The 23,183-nt window shown below is 31.9% G+C and overlaps 2 protein-coding genes across 10 annotated transcripts in view; one reads left to right on the top strand and one right to left on the bottom strand.

The window, feature by feature from the left end:
- Positions 1–23,183, bottom strand: part of LOC126749937 (gephyrin) — a 227,308-nt gene that overhangs the window by 178,444 nt on the left and 25,681 nt on the right. For 2 of the 7 annotated variants that reach the window (XM_050459513.1, XM_050459524.1), the window contains exon 1: positions 265–407. The exons of 1 other annotated variant lie outside the window; for it this stretch is intronic. The gene's annotated coding sequence lies outside the window, so the exon portion shown is untranslated. Of the gene's footprint in view, positions 1–248; positions 408–2,496; positions 2,528–23,183 lie in introns of those variants that run through there. 4 more of the 7 variants (XM_050459512.1, XM_050459523.1, XM_050459517.1 and 1 more) reach the window with 3 other exon arrangements.
- LOC126749572 (insulin-like peptide receptor) overlaps positions 598–23,183 on the top strand; it is a 434,160-nt gene continuing 411,574 nt past the window's right edge. For all 3 annotated transcript variants that reach the window (XM_050459290.1, XM_050459299.1, XM_050459287.1), the window contains exon 1: positions 598–981. In XM_050459290.1, coding sequence (XP_050315247.1) covers positions 598–981 — 384 coding nt within the window. The remainder of the gene's footprint in view (positions 982–23,183) is intronic.

Raw genomic sequence — 23,183 nt, 5'->3', positions numbered from 1 at the left:
GAATTATTTTGTTTAAAGGCGTTAAGTAATATTTTATTGTTCAATACGCCCTTAATATAAGTATTTATATAAAATAAATTTGTTTCATAGTAGACTTTGTGTGCTGCTTGGGCTGGGGTTCATTTTGTCATCAAGTATGGGCGATTCCAAAAAAAACGAAATCAATGGTAAGAATTTAAAAGAAATATTTACAAATCTCTCGCACGCAATAGAAATAGATAATGAAGCTTCCGCGACCGTGAACTTACCGCAAACGTAACTGACCTTGTCAGCTCGCCGATTACTGCAACCTCCCGATATTCCGATATGAACCTAAAATCCTGCTTGCCGGCGCACACTTTACTACACACCCCCCCGGACTATACACACTCACTACGGTTTGTCACCGGATTCTCTCGTCGATTCCGATTCAAGAAAAGGACAGACTCCTCCTGCTACGTGCTGCTACTCTGTCTCCGCAGGCCAAAACAAAACTATAAAAAATTATCGCGAAAAACTGCGCTCAGTAGTACGCGACAGTGAGCGCGATGAACCGGTCGGAGGATCGAGCGATACTGGCGATAATATTATTATTACGAACTGGCAGAACTTTATAAAATGTTTTGGTTTATCGTAGGGAAAAGAAGTAGCTTTATCGCGTTTTTCTGCGTCGTCTTGTTGATTCCCTCCTCAAAAGTCGAAGCGAAAATTTGCGGTAGTATCGACGTGAGGAATTACGTGAGTAATTTGAATAAATTGAGGAACTGTACGGAAATAATAGGGGATTTAACGATTGTTTTAATGGAAAATACTGAGAGTGAATCGGATTATGATCCGTATGTGTTTCCGGAGTTGCAAAAAGTGACCGGGTTCGTGATGCTTTTTAATTTAAGGCATTTTACTTCATTGGGAAAGTTGTTCCCGAATTTGAGGCTGATTAGGGGATTGACGCTGTTGCATATTTATTCGCTGGTCATTTATAACGTGCCCAAGATGAAAGAGGTAAGTAGCTCGTTCATAAAATATAAATTGAAAAATTGTCTGAAGAAATGCATTTTTAATGAGGCAGCCACATGCATGGAATGCAAATGTTAAGAATTTACATGCTATATGCTATTCGATTTATAAAAAAATCCTCTATTGCCATGTGCGTTTAACTTAATATGTTTGATATTTAAAATAGGTAATTAATTTAACTCATGATTTTTACATTTGATTCATATACCTAAAAGTTGTTCAGTTCGTCGTGTATCAAATTTTAAACGCTTTTAATTTTTTGGTACAAATTTTCTTCCAATCTTAAAAGGCTAGGGATGTAAACATTTAGTTTGGAGAGGTCTTATATTTTCTTACGATTTTTTAATTTAAATGATTGGTCCAATATTTATACCAATATTTCGATGTTGGGGTGAGTTGCTTAAAATAGGATATTTAAAATACGATGCTCACTAACTATGCTAACGATATCCACCGTTTTTTACCTGTAATTTTCTTATTAACCCTTTTTTATGTTAAACTGTAATTAGGATTCATAATTATCTTTATAATAACATAAAAAAGTCGTTTTTTTTTAATGTAAAGCATCCCTTTTTGCACACCTGGTCGGGTAAAATGAGATGCTGTTAAAAATCATGTAAAACGTACTTTATATACAGTGGAACCGTAAAGTAGCGAATAAATTCAATAAAAATGAAATGGACCGTTTCTGAAAAAAATGCCCGAATTCGTCGATTTTAATATTTGGTTTAGGGTTTTTCTACGTGGGATTTCAATATACAGGGTGACTCAAAAAAGAGATATGACTTTATCAATATGTTTTTTTTAAATGAAAACCACCATTTTTTAATGCAGAATCAAAAAGAACGCATTTTTCTACAAAGGTTGTAGTACAAATGAATAGTGGTTACATAAGCAATTTTGAACAAAAAATGATGTTAAAATGTAAAATTAAAGAAATACCAATCTAAATTAAATGTTCCAACTGAGCACCGTTAGCAACCTGACCAACGCGATTTTAAAAATTCTGTTTGAACGTTGTCAATTACATCTGGAATAATATTTCTAATTTCCTGGCGTATTTGTTCTTTTGAATCTTCTAAACTCGCTGGTTTAGTGACATACACTTTACTTTTTAAGGATCTCCATATCTGGAGAGGGGAAATCTAGCGATTTAGGTGGTCATTCAATGACGCGATAAATTAACATTAAAAGCCGCCCCTGTGATTGTGGCTTTGGGATTACCTTGGACCGTTAAGCTCATCTTCTTCAGTTATTGAACCCCGATCAGCTTTTTGAGTATTCCGAACATGCCCGGATTTACGGAATTTTGCTTTAACTCTGCTTACCATGCTTTGGCTAATAGGCGACCAATCAGGATAAGTTGCATTAAACAACTGAACCACCTCCTTTTAAGTACGCGACATATCTCCGAAACTAATCATGCACAAGATTTTGATTCGTTCACGTTCGATTTTCTTATATTTCATAAAATAACAGTAGGTAATAAAGTGTACTTACTAATAAAACGCAGGATGACACGGCTTTCGCCTTTTAAAAAGAATAAACACCACTTGCAAATGTAAAAATATTTCAAATAGTTGCACCAAAATATCTTCACTTTGTGACACTGACAACAACAACAACTAAGAAACCATAATACCAACATTTCATTTAGATAGGTATTTCTCTTATTTTACATTTTATCATAATTTTTCGTTTAAAATTGCTTACGTAACCACTATTAATTTGTACCATATCCTTTGTAAAAAAATGCGCTCTTTATTCTGATTCTGCATTAAAAAATTCTGATTCATATCTCGTCATATCTTTTTTTCACTTCCCCTGTCAGTGAAAAATTAATAAACAGTCACCCTGTTTATTAATTTTTCCACGTAGAAAAACCAAACATTAAAATCGACAGATTCGAGCATTTTTTTCTGAAACGGTTCATTTAATTTTTATTGAAATTTATTCGGTACTTTACGGATGCACTCTATACTGAAGTTAAAAGCAGAACAAATTTGATGTTTTATATTAATAATAAAAATAAATGGATATTTTTATCCCGAGAAAAATTGCGCGAATAAAACTTATAATTATTTTTCACTCCAGCTCAAACACAATGTCGACAGCCCTGGCACATAAGCCAAGCGTCTTCAGTCTTAGATGATGTAGAGGATAGCCCTTTACAAAAAAAAAATACAACATTAATCAGTTTCTTCCTCTTTTTCTGAACTGCTTTCTATTATCTTTTTGCTGAATTTTTTTTCTTTGGTTGGTTCGTTTCATCATGCCTTTTTTATTTTTAGTTTTTCCTTTGTTATTTTTTACTTTTTTGATTTTCTTCCAGATTTAGGTTGAGTTTCTTAATAAGCTTCTTTTCTATACATAATTTTAGGTTTAGTGCACTTTTGTGCTAACTTCAACACCGCTTTTCCTCTTTTCTTGTCATTAGCATTCACTTTCCTTTCTGCTTAAAGAAGTGGAACTACTTGTTTAGGTAGCCCCATTTTATCCTATAACAGGACACTATCTCGTTTTACCCATCTCCCCGGTATCCCTTTTTGCCCAACTGGAATATGTTTAAAGTTGTTTCTAAATTTTCAGAACAAAAAAAATTGTGTGACATTCACTTATCTTTCAAAATAAAGCCAAAGATTTACAGAATCATAAAAAATATACATCCTTATTTAATTCCTGGCTTTACTCCAAGAAATTCGTAACTGAACATTAACAAAACAAAATACCATAACCTTGCTTTTTCGTACTATTACTTGTTACTCACCACAATAAGAAAATAAATGAGAAACTCTACTTACTACATTTAGACAAATGTTATTTTTAGTGATTCACATCTGCGCTGCTTGTTTTGAGAAAAGAACTGGTATCTTCTTTTACCCGACTTCTACTCCCCTACGCTTAAAGTAAACGTTGAATCGAAAAAAATTAAATACCAAAGTTGTAGAGAATACAAAGATCTGCAAGTTTTGTAGAAGTCAATTTTTAACAGGAACCTCAAAATTTCCTTAAAAACCGATTTTTCAGTTTACAATTTTAATTTCTCGATTTTTGTGAAACTTGCAAATACTTTTCGTGTCCTAAATAAACCCGAATTTTTTCAAATTAAAATACACAAGAAAACAATAAATTGAATTTTTGTAGTTTATCCCAATAGTGATTTCTTTCATCGTAGAGGGTTCGTGAACTCACACATTTTCTTTGTTTTCGAATATACTATTTGGAAAAGTAAGATATTTACTGTAGAGAAAAACAGCAGAAAAATACAATAAACCCCAAAAATTAGCTTTGTAACAATAAAATTTGCAATAATTTTCAATTATTTGTTTAAGTACTTGAATGCTATGGGATAAAATACAAAAGAGGCTATATTTCATTTTTTATTACTTGTCATGTATCTTACGCACCAAAAATTGTTAAATAACGAATGTTATATACAGGGTATTACTTAAAGGTATGTCATAATGTAAAAGGGACATTCCTGGACCGATTTTAAGTCAAAAAGTTCATATAAACATGGGTCCTAAAATCATAAGTTTTTAAGATACAGGGTGTTAAAGTTTTATTTTTTTTTTCGTTTTTAATAAATTTTTCAAATACGGTTTAAAATGTTGAACTGAATTTTGGCATAGGATATTATGGCATAAAAACACATTTTTTAGATGTTCACCTACTTTTTTTTAGCAACCAGTGGCGTAGCTATGATGAATTTTTAATACAATTTTACAAAAAAAATACTACGCCATTGACTTACGAAAAAAATTATGATTTTATCTTAATTATCAATTAATTATAAATAAAAAATTCCTATATCACTTTTGCTGTTAATCTTACCGTTTGAGTGTAATCGTTAATTAAAAAAACGTCTTTTATGCATAAAATGTATCTTTAAAAATTTTGGAAATAAATTAAGTTAGCTTTGCTCGTTGCTCGCAGCAACTGTTTTTTTGTTGTTGTAAACATTATGACACTGACATTAATGATTATTTTTGATTGTGTTAAGTTTGATTTTATTTTCAGTTTTATTAGGTACATTTTTCAAATATTTATTTTCAGGCTATTTTTTACAAACTGGTGAACAAAAAGCAACAACAATTAAATACAATACATACATACATAATTTACAACAAATGTTGGAAATGACCACCTCTTGCCTCTATGCAGGCTTCTGCTCTTCTTCTCGTAGAATCACGAACTCTTTCGATTCCAGGCGTGTTTATAGTTTCACATCCGTCAATAATTCTATTTCTTAGTTCTTCTAATGTCACAATTGGTGTCTGATAAACCAATGTTTTTAGGTGTCCCCACAAAACAAAATCTAGACTATTTAAGTCAGGTGATCTAGGTGGCCAAAACTGTGGTCCTCCACGGCCTATCCATTTATTTCGGTAGACTCTATTTAAATGCTCACGAGCCAATATGCTAAAGTGGGCTGGAGCACTATCATGCATAAAGTTGTTGCCGTAACTGAAGAGGAACATCTTCGAGAAGCAAAGGCAAATCATTTTCGAGAAAATTACAATAATTCCGTCCGTTTTAAGGCGTCCTGGTAAAAAGGATGGTCCAATTAAATGATCGGATACGATACCGATCCAAACGTTTATTATAAATTGTTCCTGTAAAATGTGTCTTTGTAATCGCATGAGGGTTTTCTTGAGCCCAGTAATGATTGTTATGGAAATTGATTATTGCATTTCTGGAGAAATTAGCTTCGTCCGTAAACAAGATATTCGCGCCAAATTGAGGCTTTTGTGTTACTTTTTGGAGATACCATCTACAAAATTGCGTACGCGGTTCATAATCTCTAAGAAGCAATGCCTGAACCCTTTGTATGTGAAAAGGATATAACAAAGAATCCCTTAAAATTTCCCATACCGTCTTGTAGCAGATGTTCAATACCATACCAATTTTTCGTGTACTTGTGGTCGGATCCTCTTCGACTGCATGTAGGACAGCCTCTTCAACTGCCGGTGTCCTAACTGTACGGGGCCTTCCCTCGGCAGAATTAGCCTTAAAACTCCCAGATTCAGCCAGACGACGATGAATGTTTATAAATATTCTTCTATCTGCGACAGCGCGATTGGGATACCTTTCCAGATAGAAACGCTACGCCTCCATAGCATTACCATTGGCAAGTCCATAAAGGAAATGCATTTGCGTCATTTCCAAATTAGAATAATCTACCATTTTTTTAGTACAATTCACGTTTTAAGATCCAAAGGGTACTAAAAAGAAACTGTCAAGAATAATCACTAACGCAAGTGTCATAATGTTTAAAACAACAAAAAACAATTTTTGCCAATGAGCAAAGGTAATTTGATTTATTTCCATAATTTTTAAAGATGCATTTTATGCATAAAAGACGTTTTTTTAATTAACGATTACACCCAAACGGTAAGATTTACGGCAAAAGTCATAAAGGAATTTTTTGTTTCTAATTGATTGATAATTAAGATAAAATCATAATTTTTTTCGTAAGTCAATGGCGTAGTATTTTTTTTGTAAAATTGTATTAAAAATTCATCATAGCTACGCCACTGGTTGCTAAAAAAAAGTAGGTGAACATCTAAAAAATGTTTTTTTATGCCATAATATCCTGTGCCAAAATTCAGTTCAATATTTTAAACCGTATTTGAAAAATTTATTAAAAACGAAAAAAAAAATAAAACTTTAACACCCTGTATCTTATAAACTAAGCATTTTAGGGCCCATGTTTATATGAACTTTTTGACTTAAAATCGGTCAAGGAATGTCCCTTTTAAATTATGACATACCTTTAAATAACACCCTGTATGACTAGCATGATCTATACAGGGTGTTACAAAATTCGGTGCACATATTTTCAGAGCGTATTCTTGAAGTCAAAGTAAGACTTTTTTTTTCTATGTGCTCCAAAATGCTCCTCCTCAGACCCTTCCAGGCAAATCATTTGATGAAAATCGATTATTTAAAACCACCGTGACCACAGTTATTCGTTAAATCTCCTGAAAATTTGCAACTCCCCGTTTTTTCGGGGCTCTTTTTATTTTCCGTACCAAAAGTAATGTAAATCCAATTTTGGGGGAGATTTCAGGGGTATTTACCCTAACGATGGCCCCTGTTTTATGTTTCTGATAAGAAAATTAAAAAATCTAGTAATACCATCTAGTTGGCCACTAAAAAATGTAAATGAAAGAGAACCATTATTAAAACCGGTTAAACTATCAAATTAGAGAAAACGAAGTGGGCATTGACTGCTTTAATTTTTGTCAAATCAAATTAATTTTAGCGAAAAAATGCAAGAAACGATAATTTTAGATTTTTTCGTTGCTAACTAGATGGTGTTCTAGATTTTCAAAATTCTTATTGGAAACCTAAGATATGGGCCATAAGCCCTTACTGAATCTGGGTTTTTACCATTTGGGAACAATACATTTTTGGACGAAAAATGTCAAAACCCCTTAAAACACCGAAAAGAACGACGTGCAAATTTTCAGAAGAATTTACGTAAAAGTTCTCCAAATAATCGATTTTCTTCAAGCAACTTGCGCGGGCAATCTCTGAGGGGGAGCATTTTAGGACACATGTTTATAAGGAAAAAGTCTAATTTTGACTTTTATATTTTTCCCCGTAGATTTCCAATTTATAGTCCATACGAACGTACGAGGTATATCTAATTTGTTATTACTAAATTAAGTAGCAAAATTACTACCTATTTTTTGCAAATAAAATGATTAGAAATGCATTCTAACGAAACAAAAACAGAACGAAAACTTTTTGTAAATGTTTAAACCAATTTTAACAAAAAAAAGTATACTTGTGTTGTCTCGTGAAAATGTGAGAGTTTACCGTAAAAGTGAGAAATAGAAAATGTAGAACAAACTTTTATTGATTACTGCATGCGAATTTAAAACCTTGTGCATTATTTATATAAATGTTAAATTTTATTCATGTTGACATTCGAACAGTAGAGAAAATTTAATGTTCCTTTTTAAAAACTTTAAAAGTTACACAATCTTAATATACGCTTGTTGAAACACAAATAAAAGGAAAAAATTCAGCCAAGCAACGAAAGAGGCAATAAGTCAACATGATAGCAACAAAAATAAAAGAGCAATATTTGTAAAGTAAAATTTTTACACCGTCTTACAAAACGTATACATAATATAGTAAACGTATAAATATTAATAAAAACTTAATAAAATCACCAAGGAATTGCCACCTTTTTCGACTACAAACAACTGCATTTCTATGCTTCATATTAAACGCTTAGATATGAATATCGAGCACTTTTTAGTTTAGTTACATAATAATCGACTATTACTATGAATTGTTGCATTTCACCAAAAAAAAATACAAGTGCTCTTTTATTTAGAAATAATAATAATAATAATAAACGTCTTTTATTTAACAAACAAATAATTTACAGTTGTGATTATCATACATACATTTCTATAGGGATATAAGAGAGGCGAAGTCTAGCCATGTGGCTACTCTTACCTTACCTACCTAATCCCTTTGAAGTGAAAATAAAACAATATCATGCAACTTATTAGCGAATAGCTCTTTAAATGTACGCGCACATTGTAGAAAGAAAAGAAAAGTTACTTAAAGAATTATTATTCACAACGACAAACTGTGCGATACAAAAGACCGTAATATAGCCTTATCCAGTAGCAGGTAGAGATATTCTTTAAAAAGTAGATAGTTATATTTTGAAATAATTTCAAAGCCTAATCCAGTATACAATGCCAGTACCTGTTTATAAATTCTTCAAATATATTATAGGGTTGGTTTATTACATAAGTCAGATACACTTTTCCTGGTTATTCTCCCATTTTTTTATTTACTCTATTATTTTTTTTATTAAGTATTGCCTCAACATGTTTATTTTAAGTGTCTTTTTGTCTTTAGTAAGAAAGAAAAAGAAATCCTTTCTTATTCATAATGAGTTTGTTGATTAAATAAAAACAAACGCATTTTGTATTTAAATTTGTTAATATTAAATATTTTAAAATTATCAGGTATGGAATTATATAAGGTGATTGCATTATATGAAAAGGATCTTTTATACATAGATGTTTTATGTAACGGGATGGAGAATTTGTTTTTGTTTCTAATATTTTGTCCATGCATGCTTGTCCTTGGCAGAAATTTATTTTTAAGAGTATTCGAGGTGTTAGTGGTATTGAGAAGTTTATGCACAAAATTTGAAAGATGTAGTTTTCTACGGCTTTCCATATTTAGCCAGTTAGATTCTACAATTTTGTGAGTAATATGGTCATGCTTCCTGATTCCGTATATCAATCGACAACATGCGTTCTGTACCCTTTGTATTTTTTGTTTATCGAGAGCTGTAAGACATGGACCGTATATAAAGTTACCATAGTTGAAATGTGAGAGTACTAATGTGTCGCATAAACTTTTTTTCAACGAGTAGTTAAGAATGTGCCGATTATTATATAATAATTTCAGCGCACAGAAGCTTTGTCTTGTTATATTCTGAACGTGTGCACTAACTCTAAGATCTTCGTCGATAGTTAAGCCAAGATTTTTTGCGCTGGATACAAATTTTAATGTAGTATCATTTATTTTTAATTTTAAGTTGTTTTTAATAGAGTTTCTTTTGATTTTGCTGCCAATACATAATAGTTTAGTTTTGTCAGAATTTAAGTTTAGGTTATGTTCAGCAGATAATTCTTTAATTACCTGAAGATCAGCGTTTATTTTATCGGCCATTTCTTGCGATTTGTTATAATCAAAAGAGACATAGATTTGTGTATCATCCGCGTATGCTTGTTTTACAGTATTTAGGTATGAGAATTATATCAATAGTGTAAATAATAAATAGAAGGGGTGATAAAATAGCTCCTTGTGGCACATCCAATGCATTCGACGTAATATTGTTATAGATCACCTTTTGCGACCGTTGGTTAGAAATGAATTAATTAATTGAACAGAGTCCGCGTCGAACCCATAATATTTTGGCTTAGCTAATAGGAGACAGTGATCCAGAGTATCAAAGGCCTTGGAGAAGTCTAGAAGTACCAAAATATTTATGTAGCCTTCAGCGTTAGTTCGGATGTTATGTAGAGCGGAGTGTATTTCATCTATTGTAGCTAAAGAAAATTTGAAGCTTATTTCTGGGTTGAATATATGGGTGTTATAATATAAAATTTGATTATTTGAAGGATTTGATATGGATTGCAAAAAAGATGTAAAATAACTATTAATTTCATTAGGATTTGAGAGGTAACTTGGTACAATGTGTTTTTTTTGTGAGCGAACATTTAAAGCTTGAAGAGTTTTCCAGAGTTTAGCTGTCATGTTTAATTGAGAAGTATAAATGTGGACAAAAAATATTCAAAAAGTGTTTTTGTGCTTTTTTCGTATTTTAAGCATCTTATTTGCAAATAATTGTAATTTTGCCACTTAATTTAGTAATAACAAACTAAATATACCTCCTAAGTTCATATGAACTATTCAATTCGTTCTACGGAAAAATACAAAAGGAAAGTATATACGATTAAAAGTACTTATGAATAGTCACGATAAAAGGACCATTTAAAATTCAGGTATCTTTTTCTTCTTTAATTTTTTAGACACATTGATTAGTATTGTTGCTTGCGGTTTTTTTTAAATAAAAAATTTCTATACAGGATGCTTCAAGTAAGCAGATTGTATTTCATTTGATTGTATTGTATAGCAGACCATAAATTCAATAGTTTTTCAGACATGACGTAGTCTGTTACGAAATATATGAAATTAAAATACAAATTTGAATTTGTTCTAGATGTATTGCCATAATTTTTAATTTGGTATCCATTCGATTCAATGCGTCCTTTGCAATGAAAATTTTGTTCACCCGGTGTCAGGTAGAAACTATGACACCAACAATAATTTTTTACGTGATTTCTTAGGCAAAATTGCAGATATTGGCCAACCGAAAGTCCTCATTGGACCCAAGCAGCGCCCTCAAAAAAATTCATGTGCGGGCAGGTTTGTGAGAAATCTAGTCTTTGGACCATCGAAACATTAAATGGCGGTTGCTACTTGAACTTTCTACAGTTTAAACTTCTACCTGCTTTAGTCGTTTTATTCCCTGATCCATAAGAGACTGACTCACTTTGCCATTGTCGCTCTGCAATTTCTTGATGCAAATTTTCCAAAAACAAATAGATTGGATAAAGAGGATTGATTGACTGGTCGCCAAGGTCACCGGATATATCCCTAATAGATTTTTTCTTATGGAGCTATTTTAAGTCCAAAATTTATGTGATTAAACCAAATAATATTGATGATATAAAGCAATAAATTCGACTATGATTACATGTGCAATTGGAAGTTATTTACCCACTTCAAAAATACATTGAAGTAAATAGACAATGGCAGTAAATATTGTATAGATTTTTATTTTTTTATGTGGTATGTTTCATGCGTCACGTCAAATTTGAGAAACCAATTTAGGTGTATGGTATTTAGGTAAAAGTATTCAGAATATATCGTAAAATTATAAAACGTGATGATATACAGGATGTCCTATTTAAAAAAATTAATAATGACGGCATAGTAAATTTTTATTGCTTAAAACGCGCAACTGATAATGCTAATCGACGTGTTCAATAAACACCTGAAATTTGAATTAATTTGTTCCATTTTCTGCCTCGTATAGACCGTATTAGGACCATACATAATTCGTTAATTAACAATTCTTGTGCGCAACGTACACGTAGAATTGAATGATGCAATCACTTTTCTTATTTTATTATTATTTAGTCAAATATTTAACAATTATTGCAAATTTTATTGTTATAAGATTGATTTTTTGAGTTGGATTACATTTTTAGCTGTTTTTTCCACAGTAAGAATATTTTTTTTATTTTTCCGATAAGTATATTTTAAAACGAAGAAAATGAGTGATTCACAAATCCTCTAAAATCAAAAAATCATTTTTACGAAAATTCAATTTTTTTTCCAAAAAAATTAAATATCTCGGAAATTTTTTAATATTGTAATGTGGAGGGTTTAACTGTCTTCCATTCGACATCCACTTGAAAATTCTACTAATACTATTTTCCCCTTTCCACCATCCCCCTAAATCTACCCTACACAAATTCAATTCATGAGTAATTTTTTTGTGTCTAGTATATATGCCCTTCTACCATTCTTAGTCGATTTCTCTATGGCAGTGTTACTTAAACTTTTTTCGTGACGGAACCCTTTTAAAAAACTAAATTTTTAACGGACCCTAAACTCTAAACTAAAAGCAAAAGCAGTTATATGTGAATTGTTGTTACTGTATCTATCTTTTTTTGTATTAATAATAATACAAAAAAAGATAGATACAGTAAGTAGTGAGTTAGTACGCAAATGATAACACTAAGTTCATTTAATGCGAAGCATGTAATTGTTTTTTATTCCTCATCAACTGGGTAATGTCATGCTTGATAGAAGAAAGTTGAATTCTCATGTCTGGTTCGGCATCTAATTTATTGCGGTATTTTATTTTTGTAGCTGTATATGCTGAAAATCCCGTTTCACACAAATACGTTGTTGAGAACGGCAGAAGAAGATTCAAAGCTTCTGTGGCAAGTTGTGGATATTCATCACGAACCCTGCACCAAAAATCATTTAGTGAAATTGTTTTGAACAATGATTCCATGCTTGTATCCAATGTCGTTTCTAGAAATGATTCATAGATCTGATATGACATATTTTCAGGCTTCTGTAATTTAGATGAAAAAGGCTTTTGAATCCATTAGTTTATTTTCAGTTTTGTATTCTGTTCTTCAGGAAAATAAGATTCAAAAGTCCCTTGCAGATCATTGAGATATTGCGCCAGTTCAACAAATATTTCATTTTGAAATATTTCTGTATCACTAAGACTATGGTGACTAAGGAACTCACTTAGCAATGAAAAGCTTTCGATTTCTCTCTTACCAAAACAAGTAATCCAAAAATCTAATTTTCTTAAGGCACTTATTTTGTTGTTAGCATTGAAAACTTTTGTCTGTTTTCCAGCCAGCTTTTATCGGACAAACGGTCTTTTAAATTAAAAGGAACATCTGTAAGAAAAGCTTCTAATTCTGTTCTTAGTTCAAAAAGCCTTGTCAAAGTTTTACCCCAAGACAACCATCTCACTTCAGTATGGAGCAATAGTGTTTTATGATCGCTACCATAATCTTCACATAATATTGAGAACAATCGGGATTGTAGTGGACGTGACTTGACAAAATTATTTATTTTTACTGACTCATCAAGAACCAATTTTAGATTTGGTGGCATTTTCTTAACCGCGAGTGATTGTCTATGCAGGATGCAGTGGCTGGAACTACAATTTGGCGCTTTCATTTTTATTCGTGATATTGCTCCTGCTATTCTATCTGTCATTACCTTGGCTCCATAGGTACAAATATCAATGCAATCATTCCAATCGGGTTGGTTTTATCCAAAAAATATGTTAATCATGTTAAAAATGTCTTCTCGTGTTGTGTTAATAGGCAGCGATGAGCACATAAGCAAGTCTTCTTCGAGTGAATGTTATGGATAATATCGAATTATGGATAACCATCGAATCATCTCGAATTCCTCAGAAACTTCGGAGAGCCAGACGATTTTCTCCGAAGTGCACGACGAACCGAGGTCATTCGATTGCTCATAGTCCGGGGGCGAATGGTGGCGTACGAGTAACGCTGTAACATTTCGATGTAATAGGTCGGGCATTTACTTAATAATACATATATTAAATTTTCGTATATGTACCAGTAACACCTATAAGTAGGCGTTTCGTTTTGGTTGTTTATTTTTATCTTAGGTAACTTTATTCTTGTAGGGTCCACTTTAATACATGCATTCATTTATTATGACTGCTGGCGGAGCCCTACCGGAGGTTTCGCGGAGCACACTTTGAGTAATGCTGCGTTATGGTATTCATTTTTCGGTTATTTCAATATAAAAATGTAGTTATCCGTATATTGGTCTATACAGCCAATATCTTAAATGCTACTTAATCCCAGATAACACCAAACATGCCAAATAAGTTTCATTTACTTGGTAATGTCTCCGATAAAAATGGTTTATTTCACCGAGGTTTCTTAGGGATCATTACTTGTATCAACTCCTCATCATATGTCCAAAATATTTGTATACGTTTTTAAAAATATTCTTTATAATATTAAGGGCGTCTTCATGATAATTCAATATATTTTTCAAAAATAGTAATAGAATATTGTAATACCTTACCATTCAATAGAATTATTTTTGTTTTATTACCTTTTTTATTACCTTTGGACTTTAGATATTCTCAGAACAGATTATTCGTCACTAAACACAAGCAAACGGAACACATTTTCTGTTTACATTAATCATCTTCTCTAAATCCTAAATACATTTTAGAGGTTAGTCGCTTTTATTACTATAAAACCATTTAATCTGCAAATTATCAGTTCTACATACTCTCTTGTTTAAGAAAATTTAAAAGAAGAATCCAAACAAGGTTTATTTTATAGAAAATTTTAATTGACCTACTTAAATTAAATAACAACCTATAATTATTGATGTATTTATAAAAAATAAATATATAACAATCAAAATTATTTTTGTGTTAGGAAATATAAAAAGAAAAATCACGTCCAAGACTGACATAATCCAATGCTACCCCACCAATTCCATTAAGAACAACCCAATAATTAAAAAATTGTTATTTATGTAACAAATGTGTAAAATAATACTTTTTTGACTAATGGGAATTTTTATGGAAATAATATTCATATAAGCCAGCCGTATATAAAAAACTTTAGCAGGATGAAGCATATTGAAAAGAAAGAGAATATATCAAAAATGAAAGGAAAAATAATTTACGGGCAATATGAAGTCAGAAAGTGGAAGGTAGTGATTTTTCAAGGGTAAAAAACGGTTTATCTCGATTTCCGGCAAAATTACAAGACCTATTGAAAAAAGTTAAATGACAAAGGTATTTTTATAACTTTTATATATAACTTTTTTGAATAACCTTAAATCTATATGAAAAATTAAAGTAGCCAAGTTGTTGATTTTTATTTATTTTTTACAAACAAACATTTTTTCACGAAATTTTATGAAAACTAACATTTTCATGTCTCAGACACACCATATCTTTTTTATTTCAAATAATAATTTTTTCATCCTATTATGACCTCTTACCCAAATTACATCCCTACTTTCAATAGAAAATTCTACCGTCAAAAGATCTGCTTTTATATAATAGTCGGTGGGTCTTTTGATCGTTAAAATCTTTGCTTTATGTTATATTAGTCTAATTACTACGATACATTTTCTCAGGAAATGCAAAAAAAAACAAAAAACACTCGAATCATATTTCTACAAAAGCATATTTCTAAAGTAATATGAGTAAAACTTCAGAAGGATTACTAGGAAAAAGGTTGAAGCATTAAATGAAACAAGTATATTATGGGTTAATTTAAGTTCCTTTTTTTATAATTAATGAATTAGAAAACTTAGTAGTGCAGAATGGATATTGGTAAAGGAAATCTTTTCGAAGCCGGCGAGTCTATACGAATATACAGGTCTGACTGGACAATTTTACCTTAAAAATATTAGGAAGGCAATAGGATAATTAAGTTGCTGAATCCGGTTATACGCCTGAATAAAAAAAATATTCAAATGTGAAGTCACAAGATTTAAAAATCTGTTTAATATGATAGACATATCTAGAAGATAGGTAACACGTGAAAATCATCTGAATTGAGAGTTCGTGAACTTTTTTATAATAGTTAGATTTAGTCATTAAGATAATTTAATTCCCTTCGGCTTATGTTAAAATGAAATCGTTTATGAGACTTGTCTTTTAGGTGTTGTGTCTTGTCTAGCTATTAGATTTCAATGATGAATATCTATAGATTCTGTCGGGTTTAAATATTTATTAACTTTTAAAGTACATCGGCTCTTATTATGTTACGGTTTACTGTATGAAGATGAGATTTCCTTCTAAGAAAATATATTCATTCTTGGAATTTTTAGAGTAAAATATAAACAGGTGTGAGGAGAGAATAAATACATCCCTGTCTTACACTTCTAAAAAATGTATGTGCCTCTGTAACTTTGTTCTCAAACGTATATGTTTGTAGTAGTACCAGTAATATTTTCAATACAGCGTCTGTCTATTGAAATAGTTAGCAAACTATATTTGTTCAAAGTTACTCATACTAGTACCTACTACAATTGGGTGCATTGGCATAGCTTTACGAGGCAAAAAACCATGTCACAAGTTTTATTCATATCAGTTTAAAAAACTATCTAGTAACACCTAGGTTTTCTAACAATTGCCCGTTTTAAGTTCTAAATGGAAAACTGTAAGGGTAAAATGGACTTAGGGAAGAAAAAACTCAAATTAACAAATTCAAATTTAAAAAAATACCTTCACTAAGCCTTCCTCGTCTGGCTCAATCCGTACTTCACCTGAGTCCCTTAATAGATATTTTCCAAATATTGAAAAAAACTAAATGAATACCATAACTCATTCTTCTGATTTATTTTTATACCTCCCTAATGAAAATTAATACAGTTTATTTTTTACGCTCATAATACTAGCAGTACAATAAATGACATTAGAAACAAAACATCATCTAGGGTAAATGGACCTACCCTAAGAATGTTTTTAAATCTGCCAGCATGCACCATCTTACGAACTTAATGAATAATTCATTTGGAAATGGAACTTTACCAAGTTGCCTAAAGAGGGCAATTATTAATCCGCTTATGTAGCGGATAAGCGGAGGTGATATAAGGAGGCAATAAAGAACAAGTTTTGAATTATCGTCCATTTGCGCTCCTTTTTACGTTACTCAAAATCATTGAACGATAAGTTAAAACAAGGCTTCTATCTCTTCTCAAATTACGAGACAGTTTTACCACTTATCAACACTCTTTATTTTTACTCTCGACACGTATTTCGCTAAAGATGTTAGGATCTTCGGGAGAAGATTAAAATTAAACTTAAACTACTTACAAATCTCCTTATTTACTAATGATGTGACTAATACAGCGGAAAATGCAATGAAACATGGTCAAACAAATCTTAAACACTAACTAAACTATATAATTGACTATAAGGGATTGGACCTTAATCCGTGTTAAAAATATTTTTTTGATTTTTGAATATTGCTAAACTTTCGTATGCATCTAATTTTCTATTGTTATTAACTGTTTTAAGTTGTCTATCCCTATAAAGTGACCAGTATTTAAAACATGTTCAGCCACACCTGACTTTTCAACTCTTCCATATTTTACATGAGCTACATGTTCTTTAAATCTGACATTAATTAATTTTCTGGTTTGACCTATGTACTTTTTATCACAATCGTTGCAATTAATCTAATGGATCCCATACTTTTCATTGGTCTTTATTTTATTTTTTGGGTGTCCTAAAAGATTTCGAAACTTGGCCGAACTTTAATAGACTATTCTTAGACCTAAGTCTTTGAAAATCCTATCAAAGCCTCTCGTTAAGATATGATCGTATAGTATTGCAAAAAAAGTTTATTATATTTGTGAACGGTTAATATGGAGGTTAACTTTTAGGTGCAGTTTTAGGCCCCATTTTGTTTTTACTGTTTATATAGCCTGGACATCAGCGGTAAAATCTGTCTGTTTGTCGCCGATACAAGTTTCACTTGGAGCAACTGCAATATTTGGACACTACATAGAACCATATCAAATGACCTAGTTACCATTAAATCGTGGTACGATTCCTATCTTCCGTGCCCTAACGAAAGCCTTGTCTTACAAAAATACGTTGGAACCTTTTGTATTTCATAATACCAGTTTAGAAATCGTTGATTCTGTTGAGTTTTTAGAACTTGGAATTAAGACCTTAAAATAGGACTTGCACATCGATGCCGTATCCAAAAAATTAAGGTCGGCATGTTTTAAACTTGATCGGTTTCCAGGAGGTTAAATTTGGCAAATTTCAGTATATTATGCCCTTTTTGAGTCGCATTTGCGATATGCTCTTCCATTCTGGAGTACTCAATTTAATTGTGCGACTCAATTTAGGCGCATTTTTGTACTACAAAAGAGAGCACCATCTGCCACTTGAAATCAAATCCATGCCATCGTTCCTTACATTTCCCAAGGCTTTAAAATCAGGCTTGCTGGAGAGAGCAAGTGCAAGATACAGTGAACTACTTTTTTATTAAATATTGCTAAGAAGTTATAAATATTTATTTACTTAATCTTCTTATTCTTGTTTTTCTTTTATTATTTTGTACTAGGACTATATATTATACTTATATATGGTGAACGCATAAAATTTTTATTTTATTTTACAAAGATTTACATAAAGCCCTTATGAGTTTATATTTTATGTTTTGTGGTCTTTTGTTGGTTTTTTGTATCACCTTTATTATTTTATTAGGTTTGTCTATAAAATTTGTAAAAATTGTAAACAAACACAAGCCTCTGCACCATTTTTAAACTAGTGCATATTAATTTATTTTATCGTTTTTAGTGCAAGTTTTGTTTTGTTCATTCTATATTGATTTTCTTAATAAAAGTTTTGTTTAATTTTCATTCTATGTTGGTCTTTGTTTCATTATATAAAATATTGAAATTAAGATATATCACTTACCTTATGGTTACATGTCTTTCTGACGGAGAAATAGGTACTTTAAAATTAGTTTTCTTTTGAAGTTTATGATTAATTATGTCTAAAATATAATCAAACGTTTCCACTGACATTCTTACAAACTGGAAAAAAACGTACTGGATCATCACGAAGTTGACGATATAGATGGTGATATTCGCCTTAAGTGATTCTTTCCATAAGTAACAACTGCTTTGTCACCGAATTCATCATCATCATCATCATCAAATACAACATTTGAGAAAAACCAAGAAAATAACTGAAATAATTCTATACCAATATAAACACGACGACGTGCGCGATGATAACGCGCAAGCGGAATCGCTCGACGCTCATCGCTGGAGCGGTGCCAATATGAACGCGACCTTAGAAACGTCGACTGCGAGACGAAATTCAAAGTAAGAGACAGTGCGCAATGCTTTGTACAATGGACAAAATTCAAAATTTACAGTACAGATTTTTTTAAAGTTTTGTAGCGTTACATTTAGGGAAAGACTTATAAAGGACGATAAAAGTATTTTGACGATTAAAAGTATAAAGTTGGACGTATCATACGTCATATTTTGTTAAACTGTTTTTAAAACAAAAATAGTTTAAAATCAACTTTTTTCGACTTTAAGAGGCTGTAGTTTTGAATTTATTCAACTTAGAAAAAAACGGTTTTCAGTTTCCTATCTTATCTTTTCAAGACCTTTACGATGGTGTACATTTAATTATTTTATTTGCCAAAATAACTGCAAAAAATTTTTGACACCTGAATTTAATAAAATGTAGGTCGATGAAAAGGTCTTAACAAAGTTAAAACCGTTTTTTTCTAAATTAAATAGATTTAGAACTATATAGCCTCTTAAAGTAAAAAAAGTCCATTTTCAACTGTTTTTGTGTTCGCTTGAATTTAAAAACTCGGCAAGTTAGAGGAGAAGAAAATAAGATAATTTTTGAATGCACAAAAAAACAAATACAACTCGATTTTCGATATGAAATTATGATTGTATTATAATATCGACAATTATTTGAAATTAATTGTGGTACTGTATGCCAAATACGGTCCGCAAAATTTTGTGTCATGCCTGCGATATTATTGGATCTTTTGAATTACCTGTGGGTCAGCTGGAAAAAGATGCTCTGGAAGCAAGGCATAAAGAATTTAGATACACTCGACTGCATCATACTAGAAAAACCTCAAGAATTCAGAGTAACACAGATGCTTCATCATGATTTTATAATAAATCTTCTTCATTTAGATTCTGTGCCTAAGCCAAATCCTTGTTCTCGCTTATTTTTTCAAGCGTATGAAGGCCCGTAAATAATAAATTTGCGGCAAACATTTAGTTGTTGAATATGCCAATCCCTTACTCCTTCCCATCAAGCGGAAATACTGTAATTTATTTGCGATTGAACTGACGCATACCACACGTCAGTCCAATATATTACGGTATAATGGTATTGAGTGAAGGCTTATTATTTTTTATAGTTAAATGTATAGTTTATATTGAGTAAAAGTAGCGTCCTTAATAGCGTAGATAGAGTTCGCAGGTTTAGGACCAAGAAATCAAAAAACTTCCCTTTTGGAAAAGTTCATCTGTGGCTCTTGACCACGTTCGTTTATTTGTAAACATATATGTATCGAAGAAGTGATATGTTAGTGATGTGAAGTATAAAAAAAAAATTGTCTAATATGTGTGATTTATGTTATGTTTGTTCAAAGTATAAGTATGTTCTGTTGCCATTAGTATATATGCAATCGACAAAAACTTCTTCACAGTAAATAGCCTTGAAAAAGGCGTACATAAACGTCAAAACGTCGGCACCTTTTCAAAAAAGGAAGTTTTTGATTTCTTGGTCCTAAACCTGCAAACTCTATCTATAAATAGTTTATTTTATACAATAATCGTACCGATAGTTTTAGCTTAAGCCAATTTATGATAATTATTATTAAAAGCTTATTTAGTACTGCCTCTCGATAGCTCTGTACCCCACTTAGGGTAAAAGGAGAAGAGATGGACCACATTTTAAAAAATTAAACGTGCTTCTTTAATAAAAAAAATAACAAAATTGGAAAAAAATGTATATAACATAACATAACATTGGTTTTTCTTTTGGTATAATTAGGAATTAAAAATATTAATTCTAGGCACTAAAAAATATACATAATAAAAGGTATGCCATTGGTCCATCTATCCTGCTCTGTGGAGATGAGATGGACCACTAGGGGTAGGATAGACGGACCATGCTATACTTTCTTTTTTTTGGTGGCTACAGTCTTTCCACACTTATTGCAAAGGTTAACAAAGCCAGAACAAGTTTCATGTAACCAACGTTTACAAATGATACATTGCAGCCATTCGTCTTTTTTAGACGTTTGGTTATAATCCTCCTCGCAACCGACACATTCATTTTCTAAAGCACTAAAGTTTTCTTCACCACTGGAACTGTCATCAAGAGTAACGTCATCTTCACTGAAGATTTGCTCAACTTTGTCTTACTTTTTAATTTTATTACAGGTTTTACGTTCTTTTTGAGTTGTGCTTCTTATCTTTCTTATTTTTTATAAATTCCTTAGCTGTTATTCCCCATGCTCGACCTAACAGCTTACCAAATTGAAGACGATTAAGGACCCTGTTTGGGTTATTTTGAACCATAAAACGGCATTCAGCGTAGAAGTTGCTAGTTAGAGTTTAGAGAAAGAGATTTAAAGAAGGCGCGATTAAGAGGCTGCAGGTAGTGAGTGGTATGCGATGGTAAACAAAACAAGATTATATCATTTTGCTCAGCAAATTCTAGTAGGTCCAGGTTGGTCGTATGGGACGTGTGGCCATCTACTATTAGTAAAGTTTTATCCGAGGGCTTTCTTGGTAGAAAATGTGTTCGTAACCATTCTAAAAAAATCTCGCTATTAATGTAAGCAGACTTTTCCGACATTTTTATTTTAGAACCCGGTGGCATACCTTCATGCCAGTTTTCCTTTTTTATCTTTTCCCATGAAAATACAATATATGGGGTGATAAAAGTGCCCTCTGCGCTACAACATGCTATGACACTAATTGTCTCACCCTTTTCTTCAGGGCTTACGCTTGGAACATATTTTGATCCTTTTTCGGCTAGTACCTGACCAGCCCTAGTGTTTAGCTGTAATCCTATTTGGTCTGTATTGAATATATGCCCGGGTTTATCATACAAATTGTGTTCAGTCATAATTCTCTATAGATCCGAAAAGTAATTATTAACGGTTTCTCTTGACATTCCCAAAGCTCGCGCAATTGAGGTGTTCTCGGATTTTCTGATTGAAATTTCAGGTCTTCGCTTTAAAAACAGTTCTAACCATTTTTGGCCAGCTTTACCTAAAAAAGACGATAATAAACTAGCAATGTGGTTTTTATTTTTTTTTTAATATACCTTCTTTTTTATTAAATTTATTTGGAATCCCCAATCGTTCAGCTAAATTAAACGCCATGATTCTTACTTCTGTTCTAGTAGGTGCAAAGCCTGCTTTTTGCAGTTTTTTTATGTGACTGACTATTTTTGTTTCGACGTTCGAGCCCAAAGAACAATCTGGCCCCAGACGATTACAGCTGTCGATGTAATTTGCTTTTAGTCTGCGCTTAAAAGTTGTTTTTGGTATCCCAAATGCTTTCGCGGCTTCGTTAATGCCCATACCGCCATTCTTCACAGCATCAACTGCATCACCTAATGCTCTAGCCGTCCAAGAATCTCTTTTAGGTGCGTTTTGTTTTCGGATATATTTATTGGGCATAATCGTAAAACAATAGGCTAACAATAGGCTGGTCCAACTCTCCTCCACTTAAGTGGGCCATCTATCCTCCTATTTGAGGCATAACTTTTTAGCTTCTAAAATATGCCGATTAGAGCTACGAGCTACTGGTGCTCTCTAGTACACCTTGTATATGGTATTTAAACACTAATCCAACAAAAATCGGTTAAACTTACCTGATTAAAAAAAAAAAGATTCTCAAAACTGATATAAAATTTTTGGTGGTGATTTCAACTATCGTAAATAACATTCGCGAAGGTGCGTTATAATGCGTTCCAGTCGCCGTCTCAAAAGCAACTGACGCTAAGAAACAGAACGGGACAGGTTAGTCTTGCCCTGTTGCCAAACCTTGCCGGATATTTTGAGTGGGCCGTCTACCCTCCTGGTCCATCTTCCATCCTTTTACCCTACCTTATAAGTTTGATTTATATTGGGCAAGTAACAGAATTAATCCGAAAGATCTACTTGCCAAACTATTAACAAACATTTTTAATATAAACCAGGCTCAAGTCCTATAGCTTAATATAAAAAATTGAAAAATACATATCGGGAAAATGTCGCAGGTTTAGGATTTCAAACAAAAGTGATTTTATTTCAGAAGAAATGACGACGTTTTGACCTTTATTTAGGTCCTTAATCTTCCTTCAGGACTATTTCGATTTAAAAATCGGGCATGTTTAAAAAAACTTGACAATTTAAGGGACAAACAAATCACTCAATGGCTATTCTGTATTTACAAGCTTTTTTGCATTGTCCCATAAATTGTTGCGTTTTCTTTTATAAATTTGTTAACGT

The sequence above is a fragment of the Anthonomus grandis genome, chromosome 2, assembly GCF_022605725.1.
Source record: "Anthonomus grandis grandis chromosome 2, icAntGran1.3, whole genome shotgun sequence".
NCBI lineage: Eukaryota > Metazoa > Arthropoda > Insecta > Coleoptera > Curculionidae > Anthonomus > Anthonomus grandis.
The sequence above is the reverse complement of the archived record's forward strand: the minus strand, read 5'-3'. Positions and strand labels throughout refer to the sequence as shown.